The 12,809-nt window shown below is 41.2% G+C and overlaps 1 protein-coding gene across 2 annotated transcripts in view; it reads right to left on the bottom strand.

Moving 5' to 3' along the window:
* Positions 1 to 1,412: 1,412 nt before the first annotated feature.
* Positions 1,413 to 12,809, bottom strand: part of RAB28 (RAB28, member RAS oncogene family) — a 73,369-nt gene continuing 61,972 nt past the window's right edge. The window contains exons 6-8 of one of the 2 annotated variants that reach the window (XM_090267069.1): positions 10,016 to 10,093; positions 3,012 to 3,106; positions 1,695 to 1,757 (exon numbers count right to left, since the gene is read on the bottom strand). In XM_090267069.1, the coding sequence (XP_090123195.1) occupies positions 3,017 to 3,106; positions 10,016 to 10,093 (168 nt within the window). In that variant the 3' untranslated portion in view covers positions 1,695 to 1,757; positions 3,012 to 3,016. Of the gene's footprint in view, positions 1,758 to 3,011; positions 3,107 to 10,015; positions 10,094 to 12,809 lie in introns of both variants that reach the window. The other variant, XM_090267068.1, reaches the window with a different exon arrangement.

Here is a 12,809-nt window from a genome sequence, read left to right as displayed (position 1 = left end):
TCTCCGAACTTCAGTTTCGTTAGCCACACAGGATGTGAAGTCACAAGTTTTCTAAAATTTCTTACAGCTGTAAAATGAGGTGTCCAAAATTTCTGCACACACTTTCAGCAGCAATTGTGAAAGGCACCCTGCCTGGGCACTCCTGAGAGACATGGACCAGGGCAGACCCAGAACTGCCCTTCCTTAAGCTCGTGTCCTATTAAACAATAAAACACAAGGACACAAACGACTGTCGTTCAAGGCAGGAAGGGGTAATGGCCGTCCGAGAGGTACTCACGAGGAACTCCTGGCTGTGAAGACGAGGAGACTCTGTGGAGGGGCAGCACTCATTCCTGTTCCGATGTGGCAAATACAACGCACCCGCCATGCCAGGCACTGTGCCTCAGCACCAAAAGCAGACATAACCGTGACCAGGACAGAGCCCTGTCCTCGTGATGACTGCAGGCCGGCTCGGCTGGCGGAGGGCAGACACCTGCAGAGGAGAGGGGAGCTCCGGGCAGAGGGGCCTGTGCAGAAAGACAGGAAGGCGGGGCAGCACGCAGCACACAGGAGGGAGTCTCCGTGTGCAGAGGGAGAGCGCGCGCAGAAGACTGACGGGAGAAAAGAGAGAGGGAGGACGCACGGCCACGCACCCCGAAATGCCAGGCTGCCGAGGCTGGACTGAGTCACCACAACACAGTAACCTCATAACCCTAAACCACTAGCTGGGTATTAAACTTCACACACTCACTGATGTTACAGCTAAATACACTTTGTGTGCGGTAAGTAAAAAAAAAAAAGCAGCCAGAGAAAAATCCCCCCAACACGTAGTTTAAATAAATTTATTTGCAGGAGGAAAGCGTCTGAACATCAGGTACAAATCCGACCCACCGCGACCCAACGACAGGCGTAGCTCGCCCCGGGAGCCCTCGCAGGCGGTCTGCGGGCGCCGGGCCGCGGGGAGCAGCAGCGGGCCATCCACCCAGACTCGGGAAGCCCTCTCACCTGAGTGCTCCGCAGGACACAACGTCCATGGTCCGGCGATAAAAGCACAATACCAGACACTCGCCACTCGGTGAGCTGTACACACAATGTAAACCATTTAGGTGCTTTCTTAAAAATGAAAAAAATATATTTCTATTTCAGCTTTATTTCAAGCATTTTCAGTTAGATACAGCTTTATATGTTTTCGCTCACAACAGATAGCAAAAGACTTTCCTTCTTTAGGATTTGTAGATAAAAATATATCACTGGTTTAAATGTTCGTACTCCGAAGCATACTCTGCCACGCGCGAGTTCAGATAAGAGAATGAAAACGTGCTGTGGCAAAATCCTGGCTGATGATCAAGACTTGGATAGCTTCCATAGTTGTTTAAAAAACTGACCTCAGGGAAAAAAAGACGAGGGGACATTAAAGAGAACCAACGCTACTCTTTTCCAATGAAGCAGTGTAATTCCAGAGAATGGGCTTTCCATTCTGAATTCAAAGTGTGTGGTCCCGTAGCTGAATTCCTTCCAGTCCACGGAGCTGCCTGCGGCTGGGGGGCAGCGCGCGTGACGAGGCAGGCCGGGAGGGAAGTGTGAGCTGAACTACAGAGATGGGTGCTGATAAGGCAAGTGCCCGGGTCCTCGGCCCACACAGAGGCGCGGGGCGGCCAGACCAGGCAGGACAAAGAAACCGGCGCTCACTGAACCGCACACAAAGAGCTTCTAGGAGGGTTAACAGTTCTTGACACAGGCTCCTGGTTGTAGTTTACGATGTCTGCCTTCACCACCCTCTGTCATAAAAGAAAACAGAGTTATTATCAGGACATCAGAACATTGAGAAAGAGTTCCTTAAAGTATACTTTTATTTTCTGAACTTAGGTGAACCCCTGATGACAGACATCATAAATGAAGCAGGAACTGATATTAAAAGAATCAACCAGAACAAACTTGCAGAGCTGGGGTTGGAGGAAAAGGGGGCTGGCGTTTTTTTCCTAAGTATCTAATAACAATTTCATTTTTCAGTCTTCCCTGATTTTACGACATAAGCTTGAGGGTATCACAAGTCTAATAAAAAACTGATAAATTAATACAAAATATTAAACCCCGATTTTAACTTAAAGCAAAGGAATTAAAACTAATCATTCACACATTTTAACTGATAGACAAGACTTCATTATTTCAAAGGAAGAAGTATCATTATTTATTAATATTTCCATCAACCACTATCCCCAGCCACAACTTTTTTTAGAATGTTTACAGCAATCAGGGAGCCGGTGAGAAGCGGAATAAATGTTCAAGAGGAATCACATATGAAGGAGAGATGTTTTGAGCAACCCAACATTCAAAAGTTTGCCAGTTTTTAAAACCTTCTCCCAACTACCTAACTTACTTCCAAACAGCTCACTAATGGGTTATATATGAACAATGACTAACAAAATGCAGCATGAGAAATTTAGACAATTGCTGCATGTTTTCAAAATAATTTAAACCAAAAGATACTTTTAACCCTCCCTCCCCTCTAACCCACATTCAAAGATTATCTTAAATGATAAGCTTAGCAATATGCCCTAATATTCATCTCTAAGTAATAATTTAATTTAAAACAAATACTTAACTGTTTTTAATGCTTTTACATAGCCTGCACATACAAGCATACAAAGAAGGGTAATTCAAGGCAAATTTTAAAAATACTCTTTCAATTACCAGGCTATTTCAGGAAAAAATGGTTAAGGAATGAATAATGAAATAAATGCCTCACTTCTCCACTTCACTGCACATGTAATAAACACAACCATAAAGACAAATATGTGTGAAAGTAACTGAAATGTTATTTTAATTTGTTCCCAATTTCTTGTTTAATTCATAAGTCTCCTGGCAAAGGATCAATTTTTCAAAGTTCTAAAACAGGACGTATGCAATATTAATTCCAATAATGTACAATAATCACTGGAACTTCTCTATTCATAAGGGGAGAAGAACAAGATAGCATTCACTCATTCTCACCACCCTCCTCCCCCAAATTGCAATAATTTATCCGTTAATACCTGCACTACTGTACTGAACAGAGTCTACTCTGGGCAGAGTTGGTACGCTGACGATCTTCTTCTGGGTACTTCACTATTTCTGCCCTGACAATACGCTGTTAATTCCGTACAACATAAAGAAAATGAAGAAGAAAAAACAGAAAGTATGTTCAATGATTGACAATAGAAGGGAACACCAATGTAGGAAAAGAAATACACACATAAATTTAAACGTGTCACAGAAGAAAACAGCAGGATATAGACATATAAAAGGAAAGAAAATAAACAAGGACCCAAGAAACATTATTCTCTATCACTCTGTCTACGTGTTAAAATAGACATGTCTACTGAACTTCCCACAAGTTGTGAGTTCTAGTTTTGACATTCCAATTACAAAGCACATATATAACTCCCAGTATTTCAGAGAACAACTAAGAATCACGCCGCTTTCCTATGCTAAAGTGCAGTGCAAGAGTTCATTCCATTTGCGGCAACAGCCGTCACTGAGGGTCTGCTGTGCGCCGGTCACTCTACACTGGAAACGTGCAGGCAAATCACGCAGGGTCTGTTCACAAGTCGCTGTGGCCCTAATGGGAGGAGAAGTACGTACACAGATATGAGACACGAGGTAAGTGCTTTACTGGTAGCCGTATGCTGTGGGAACGTGAGGAGGGAGTAATCAGCGCTCTCTGAAGGCGGGTGGAGGATGCGCAGATCAGAGGAAGCCACATGGCGCTTACAGTTTTTACGTTCAATGACACTTACTGCATGTCAAAGACGTCCTGTGGGTGCGCACTGCCTGCTCCTCGCGGCCGACATCCGCAGTTCCAAGTTCCATAGACCAATAAGCTAGTTCAAAACGTACTTTTCTATCATTGGAAAAAATCCTGCCATGCAGTATTTAAGCACAACAGCTGTTTTGTTTTGTTTTTCTTCAAATATCTAAAGAGTTTTGCTAAATAAAGAATCAAAACTACTGTGTTAGGTTTTTGTTTGCTATAACCCTTAGGATGAAAATTCAGACTATGACAAGAAAACATGACAAATATAACACGCTCTCCAAAGATTTCAACTTGACACTATCCCTCCTTTTTTTTTTCAGTGTCAAATCTTATTTCAGAAAACTCTCGCTTCATCACGGTATCTAATAATTCACACGTGCAGAGAAGCATGCTAACAAGGCTGCCGGCTGGGATGACACTTATAAAGGCTGAGCAAACAGCTGAGCAAGTGAGCAGGACGCGGGCGTATCAGCTCTGAGCGGGCCCCGCGCCGGCCTCCCAGCGAGCAGGAGTGACTTGCGGACAAGACCCGACTCACTAGGCGCGCAGCCTGACACCACCAACTACAGCACGAGGTACTGGGGAGGGGTGCGATGGGGGGAAGCTGAACACAATTATCTCCCTCCCCAAACCGAACCGTTTCATGACAATAAAGAAAAGGGATTTTCATAACCAGTAAGCAACTCTTTTCTCCTCCAAAATGTTAGTTTAAACCCCGTCCTATAAACACAACCAAGTTACTGACTTCTGGTCAAGATATTTGGTCAAAGTATCAACTAACATAAATGGCTCGGATATTCACCATTACTTTTTATCAAATTAATGAAGAACTAAGAAGGCAACATCTTTCTGAACTGGAAACCAAAACCAAGGCTTTGCTTTCTATGAGGAACAAAGCAGAATTTCCACACTATAAACTTCTGGCAGGTGATTTCACAGTACTTGGTTTGTTTAAAAGTCATTCACTGGAATTTTCAGAGAAAATGGTACCTACAAAGCATCAACTTTTATTTTTGGAGCCACAAAGTACACTCAGTTGTTCTCTGCTATTAGTCAATGGGGCGAAAATAACGAAGTGGCCCTTAGAGGAAAGGAGCTTTGTGCTTGAACGCAAAGTTACGAAGTTTCGCCCTTATTATGCCAGACAGCAATGTAGACCAAAAGAAGATATAAGACTATGCATTTTCTTTTAAGACTTCCATTGCATTATTAAAGAGCTGAATGTCATAGCAGTATTAAATTTATTTTTTATCCTAAAGGTTCACTACTTTGTAAACAGAAAAAAATCTGAACAATCTGGGAAACCAGGACAATGGTTAACAACTACTACCACCTTTCACACTATCTCAGAGAAGGATGGATGGGGGTGGGGGAAAGAGGAGAACGGATAAAAAATGAAAGTAAAACTGTTAACTAAATTGGGAATTGTGAGAAATGGAACCAGAGTATAGTTACTTGTTTAAATATCTGTCTGCCCCTATGTATGCTGGGAGTTCCTTGAGGACAAGGACTTCAACTTCCTCATCTCCATATCCCCAGATTCTAGTGTGGTCCCTGGCACGAAGCGGACCTTCAAAAAGTGTTTGCTGCATTCATAAACTGCATTCCCTTTCTCTTCTCCCTCTTCCCCTTTCTCTTCCTTACAAAACTGGCACAATATGCTGATAACTCATTTTATATGACTCCCAACCAGGAACGATCCAGGTTAGAACTAAAGTACTCTCTTTCAACAATCAGTGAATGGAATGAGACTAAAGCCTTATTACAAATATTCATCACCAACTAAATTATTGTAGAATCAATTTTCACGTGACTAGTGAGTCTACCATCTACCTCCTTTTCTATAAAATAAATAAATAAAAACACTTTCAAACATTACATCGAAGTCCCTCAGGAATCTTTTAAATGACATAAAACCCACAGAACCAGGCACGAGCTCGCTCTCCCTCACTCTCTCTCTCTCCCTTCACTCCTTCCCTCCCGCTCTTCATCCTTCTTTTCCTCCTTCCTTCCTTCTTTCTTCCACCTCTTCCTCCCCCTCTCCATGTATATTTTGTTTTAATGTATACCTTGCATATATAAACAAAAAAACATAAAATCTGAACCTCATTATCTTTTTTCTTAGACCTTGACATCCAAATGGCCGACAAGTACATAAAGAAGATGCTCAATCTCACTAAGCATCAGGGAAATGCAAATCAACACCACGATGAGCTATCACCGCACATCTGTCAGAATGACTACCATCAAGAATGCAAGAGATGTCCTGGGGAGGATGCGGAGAAAGGGAACCCTCGTGCACTGTCGGTGGGACTGTAAAACGGTGCAGCCACTATAAAAACACTATGGATGTTCCTCTAAAAATTAAATACAGGACTGCCACATTACCCAACTGTCCAACTCTGGGTATCCGAAGAGAATGAAAACACTAATTCAAAAAGATATATGCACAACCGTGTCCATCACAGTATTATTTACAACAGCCGAGATATGGAAACAACCTAAGTGCCCAACAACAGAATAACGGAAAAATAAAATGTGGTGCACACACACACACACACACACACACACACGATGGGATTACTACTCAGCTGTGAGGAAGGAGGACATTCTGTCACTTGTGACAGCACGGATGACCCCTGAGCACATTACGTTAAGTAAATCACAAAGAGAAAAACAAGTGCTGTATGATATCACAGGTAGAACTTTAAAAAGCCCAACTTGTAAAAACAGAGCGTAAAATGGTGTTTACCAGGGCATGAGAGGCAGGGGGACAGGACAGATACTGTTTAAGGGTACAAACTTACAGTGAGTAGCACATAAGTCCCAGAGATATCATGGAGAGTACGGTGAATAATTATCAAACCTGCTGAGAGCCTAGAACTTAATTATCCCAACTACTAAAAAGAAATCATTATGTAATGTTATAGAGGTACTTATTATAACTACAATGGCATTCACATTACAATACATAAGTGTACCAAATTAACATGTTATACATCTTAATTCTCTCATTATATGTCAAATATATTTCAATTTTAAAAAGAACACTGTGCTCAATGTGGCTTGCCAAGTGTATTCTTAGAAACGTCTTTTTAAGAAATGAACTTTCAAAAGCGCTTCCACTGAGCAATGTTAATGGCGAAATCAATATTTCAATTGGCAAAGGCACCAAATTCATTGGGTTCAGAAAAAGAAATTGAGGCTTCCCCGCATAAAGGGTTCTGACAACTAGAGAAATATTCTAGTGTCTTGAATTCATCTCCAAATAAATGGATTCAAAGTATCGGGTTGGCCAAGAAGTTCGTTGTTGTTTTTCCTAAATATCTCTAGTAGCACTTAGTTGTTTAACTTCATTTGAAACAACTTTGTTAGACTGTATTGTGACAGCTGTCGTATCAGCGTGCATTAAAAAAAACTTATCAAAACTGGTGAATTTTTGTGCAGCCATTTTAATACTGAAGAATGAAAAAGACACTCAACATTTTTGGTGTATTGTACTTTATTATTGCAAGAAAGGTAAAAACGCATCTGAAACACAAGGAAAGACGTGTGCCGTGTGCGGAGAAGGCGCTGTGGCTGATCGAGCGTGTCAGAATGGGTTCCGAAGTTTCTTGGTACTATTGACATTTTGGCCAAATAATTCTTTGCTGCGGGGCTGTCTTATGCATTGGGAGACGTTTAGCAGCATCCCTGACCTCTACCCTCTAGAGGCCAATAGTGGGAGACAGCCGGCATACTCAAAATGTCCAAATTAATAGTTACTGGTGAAAATGAAAAATGTGTCTTTTATTTTACAGAAAAAGTGTAACGGACTTTTTGACCAACCCAATAAATGCCAGCAACCAACTGAAGACTGATTTAAACCTCATTATATAATAAACAAGATGGGGTGCTCTAACAAACAAGGTAGGATATGTACAGGGAGGTCAGAGCACTATGCAGTTAACACATCTGATACCTCTTCAGTTAAAACACGCCTAGATGTTAAGTGTGACTAAGACTGCACAAAGAATATTAATACGGCTCCTAGCTTCCGTAAAGTATTGCCTTTCAGAAGTACCCAAGGCGCTTCATCCCCCTGAGTCAGCGCTGCGGCTGAGCACGGCCACGGATCCGAGGCACAGAACGCTTTCTCGTCCTGGAGGCCACCAGTCACGGGGTCTCCCCTTTCTCATCCCTGCAGGTGAGAAACGCCAGTGGCTTGGACTCCTCCTTCTCTCTCTTATCCATCTCTCCATGAGGCCTGCTGATTCCTCGTAGAAACACCCCTTACACCCACTTCCTCCTTCCACTCGGATTCCCGCCCTCATCACGCTGGGGTCGACAACCTGCGCTCCTCGCTCCAGTCTCTTTCCCATTTGACCACACACAGATACCCCCTTAGACAAATCTTACCTAAAAACTCCTTTCACTTATTTCCTGGCTTTAAAAATTATTTCCCACCGTCAATATGGTAGATAAAATTTATCATCTTGGCATTCATAAATCTCCATAATCTTTTCTCAAATTCCTTCTACACTCCAACACAAATAGTCATTAATTTTAACCAAACTGCTCCTCTTTTTCCAAAATACAACCTAGGCTTTTCACCTTGTTCATGCCAGGTTCTCTTCCAGCCATTTTCTTAACACACCCCCGCACCCCCCCCAAAATGCCGGGTCACTCTTCTCTCAGTACAGCAGAGTGCAAAGTCCAGGGGCACCGCTGTCAATCCTGTTCAGATCCTGGCCCCACCACCGCCTAACCACAGATGGTGGACCTAAAGTTCCTCAGCCTCTCCACGGTCTGTCTCCTGCCCATGAAATAAAACGAAATGCCGCCTGCTCCACAGAGTTATTACGGGGATTAAGTAGATAACACAGTGCCTGGCACATAATATTGATATATTAATTTTCTTAATATAAGGTAGGGGCCACATCTTAAACTCCTTTAAATCATCATCAGACCCAACACTATACCACATAATATAATGCATGATCAATACATCATTTATAATGATCTGATCATCATTCATGGACTCTCTAACCAGCCATCCTTTCCCAGACGCCACTCAGAAATAAAGACTAAAAAGCAGAAAATGCACTTGGTCTGCCAAGTTCTATGCAATCAAGCAAATTAGGATGGTCTCTCTTTCTTGTAACCCACCACCTGGGCCAACACAAGTAAGTGTTTTTACGTGTCTGGGAGCAACTCACACGGCACAAAATATCTTAAGACTGTTCCTGGCCATAGCTGAGTGCTCAAATAAATTCTTTTGAATAATGAGAAATAAAAGTAGCAGAAGTCCTAAAAACAGCCACAAGAGCATAACAATCTTTAATAAATAATGGCTCTAGCTGTTTTAAAACACATATAATACACATACACAGTAACCACAGAAATAAGACGCTGAACTAACTCAAAAGAATTAAAGAAAAATTTAAGGATGGAAAAGATGATCACACCTTTTTAGCCGCATGAGGTGGGAATAGAGTGGAAGGGATTCTGGAAAAATGTAATTTATTTGTTGCTTCTAAGCAAATCACTTCTGAAGTTTAACTTCAAGCGATAGGCTCTTGCCCTGATCTTTTATTCTATCAAACATGTAAATCGGTGTACTATTAGAGTGGTGTTTCTAAATGCTTGACTGTTGGTATTCATGTTTACTTCTTTATCTCAGAAAATTGACTAGGACTAGAGAAAGAATTCAGAAATCCTCAATAATCTATACCATTATTAAATTAACAATAAAATAACATCAACAATCAGTATCACTAAAGGATGTTTTAAAGTACAGAATGTACAGACTTTTAAAAAACTGAAAAAATAATGTTTTACCAAAGCAAACATGGAAGACGCCAAGTGGAGAAAACTCTAATTAAGACTTACTTTAACAAATAGTAGGGATTTCATATAAAATATTTTTAAAATATTGTACAGTAATCCTGGAAAAACTTAAATACAAAGCAATATGATCAGTCCCTTAACCCATTATTTACCCATTAATGAAAGTTGTATTATATTAATCTCATTTTTCCTACAAAAAGGACAAAATGAAGTTTCAAGGATACAATAATTTTGCAAAAAGTTTACGCCTCTGTCTTCTGCAATAAACAGTGAATCATTCATACACACAATCTGTTTCTAGGATTTTTAGGGATATGTACATAGGATACATAAATGTTAAAGAATTCAGGGGTGGAAATTAATACCTTTTAAGAAAGAAATTATTCTTTAAAATATAAAGTTCAATATAATCACCTGTGACTGTTCTATTTCTGCTTTGTTTAACTTGATTCCAAGGATTTCAGCAGCAACTTTCTGAAAACACAGGAAGACCTACATACCAAAAATAGGTTTAAATGATTTAAAACAGGCATGCTTAAGTTACCTTCAAGTAAATTTAACTTTCTAAACAATGATAAACAGCAAGAATAGCTAAAATATGATATGCCAGGTTATTCCAAAAATAGCTTTATTTGTCAAATACAGCAAAATTTTAAATGTAATATATTTTTTAATGATTAAACACATCATTTGAACATTCATGAAATTCAGTGAATTGGTCTAAACATATATATTTGTCCCTAAAAACTTACATTTTTAAAGATTTAACATAAGACAATTATGATAATTACAGGTGAAGGAAATGAGACGACGTTAGCTGGCACTTGACTGCCTGGGTCTCTCACTGCCAACTCCACCCCGGCCTTGTGATCCGGCCTTTGCCCGCCCTTTAATAATTGGGGCTCTCATCAAGCCAATTAATTCTCCACATCTCTTAAGCAAAACAACTTGGAAATCCTCACTGTTATTTTATCAGCTCAGAGTCAAGGAACAATTTTCTCCGTTACACGTAAACAAAAAACTACAAACACTTTTCTGTAAACAGACTTTTTATACAGAGTCAGCTTATGCTGAACCCAATCTGATTCCTAGAGCTCCAACCCAGAGGTTACCTTACTTTTGCTTCATAAGTGTGCTCTCACACTGAGTCTCCCTTCACAACTAAGAACTACAACTACCTCATAAATTATAAAAATCAATCAGAAGTTCCAGAAAATCGAACTGAAACAAGTCCAACTAAGAAATAAAGAGGAAATACTCATCCAGACAGGTAGGAGGGGCAGACCCAGGCGGAGAGGGCACGGGGTGGTGGCGGCGGCAGTGGTGGCAGTGGTGGCAGTACTGACGGCTCCCGGGCAGGACACCGGCAGCAGCAGCTCCGGGCCAGCGACGCCTGAGGAGGCCCGGGGGCAGCAGCACCTCCACCAGCAGCGGCAGCACCGTGGCTGGGGCCGGCCAGTGGAAAGTGGAGTCAAACACTGGAAAAGTGAGTTAGGAAACCTGGGAACCATCACAGCCCCGGGCCAGACGGGGCAGCTCATGATGCCGCCGTTGGGGGAGAATAAAGCCACATTGCTTCTGACTGTGAAAACCAGTGGGAGATGGAGTGGCGGAGGGAGCTCCTGGTCTCTCAGCAGAGTCGCTTTGTTTGGTGGAAAAGGGGTGAATGCTAAGCAGGTGGCATTGTTCCCTCTCAGACCTCTCCCCGACATACAGCGCCACAATGTGGGAATACAGGTCGCCCTGTACTGACGAATCCCTAAGGCTCCACCCCTTACAACGTAACAGGAGCGACAGCTCTTCCCGAGATGCAGAGGCAAACAAAGGAAGCTGTCAAGTTGAAGAGGCAGAGAAGTATGGCCCAAAGGAGGGAGCAGATCAAGGTTCCAGTGGGAGAACTAAGCGATGAGAAGATAGCCAACCTCACAGATGAGGAGATAGATAGCCAACCTAACAGTTGCAGAGTTTAAAACACTGGTGATAAAGATGCTCACAGGCTTGACAGACAAGATTAAGTAAAACAGGAAACAAATGAAGGCTATACTAAGTGAAATGAAGGAAAATCACATGAAACCAATGGTAAAAGGAATGAAACCGGGGTTCAAATCAATGATTGAGAACATAAGGAAGAAAAAAATAGTCAACTAGTACAGAAGGAGGAAAAAAAGAATAGAAAAACATGAGGAGAGGCTTAGGAACCTCTGGGACAACTTTAAACATGCCCACATCCAAATCATAAGGGTCCAGAAGGAGAAGAGGAAGAGCAAGAAATTAAAAACTTATGCGAGAAAATAATAAAGGAAAACCTCCCTAATTTGACGAAGGAAATAGACATACAAGTCGAAGAAGCACAGAGTCCCAAACAAGTTGGACCACAAGAGAACCATACCAAGACACATTACAATTAAAATGACAAAGGTTAAAGGTAAAGAGAGAATCTTAAAAGCAGCAAGAGAAAAGAAGAAAGTTACCTACAAAGGGGTGCCTATAAGACTATCAGCTGATTTCTCAAAAGAAACTTTATAGGCAAGAAGGGACTGGCAAGAAGTATTCAATGTGATGAAAAGAAAGGACCTACAACCTAGATTACTCTATCCAGCAAAGCTATCATTTAGAATGGAAGGGCAGATGAGGTGCTTCCCAGACAAGGTAAAGCTGAAGGAGTTCATCATCACCAAGCCATCATTATATGAAATGCTATAGGGGCTTATTTAAGAAAAAGAGGATCAAAATTGTGAACATGGAAATTATAACAAACACAACTATGAACAACAGAATCTAAAAATAAAAATAAAATAAATAAAATAAAATAAAAACAAAAACAAAATAAGCAAACAACCAGAACAGGAACAGAATCATAGGTATGGGGATCATTTGGAGGGATATCAGCTGGGAGGGGGACGGGGGAGAAATGGGGAAATGGTGCAGGGACTAAGAAGCATAATTAGTAGGCTCAAAATAGACAGGGAGAAGTTAAGAATAATACAGGAAAGGGTGAAACCAAAGAACTTATATGCGTGATCCATGGACATGAACTAAGGGGGGTGAGATTGCTGGAGGGTAGGGGGGTAAATAGGTAGAGGGGAGCAAAGGTAAGAGAAACTGGGCTACTGTAATAGCATAATCAATAAAATATACTAAAAAAAATTTTTTTAAAGAAAAAGAAGACTAGAAGGAATCATATGAGCTTATGAATGGCTATCTCTGA

This window comes from Furipterus horrens, unplaced genomic scaffold (assembly GCF_987537825.1).
Source record: "Furipterus horrens unplaced genomic scaffold, mFurHor1.1.pri manual_scaffold_2, whole genome shotgun sequence".
NCBI classification, from domain to species: Eukaryota; Metazoa; Chordata; class Mammalia; order Chiroptera; family Furipteridae; genus Furipterus; species Furipterus horrens.
This window is presented reverse-complemented; position numbering and strand designations above follow the sequence as displayed.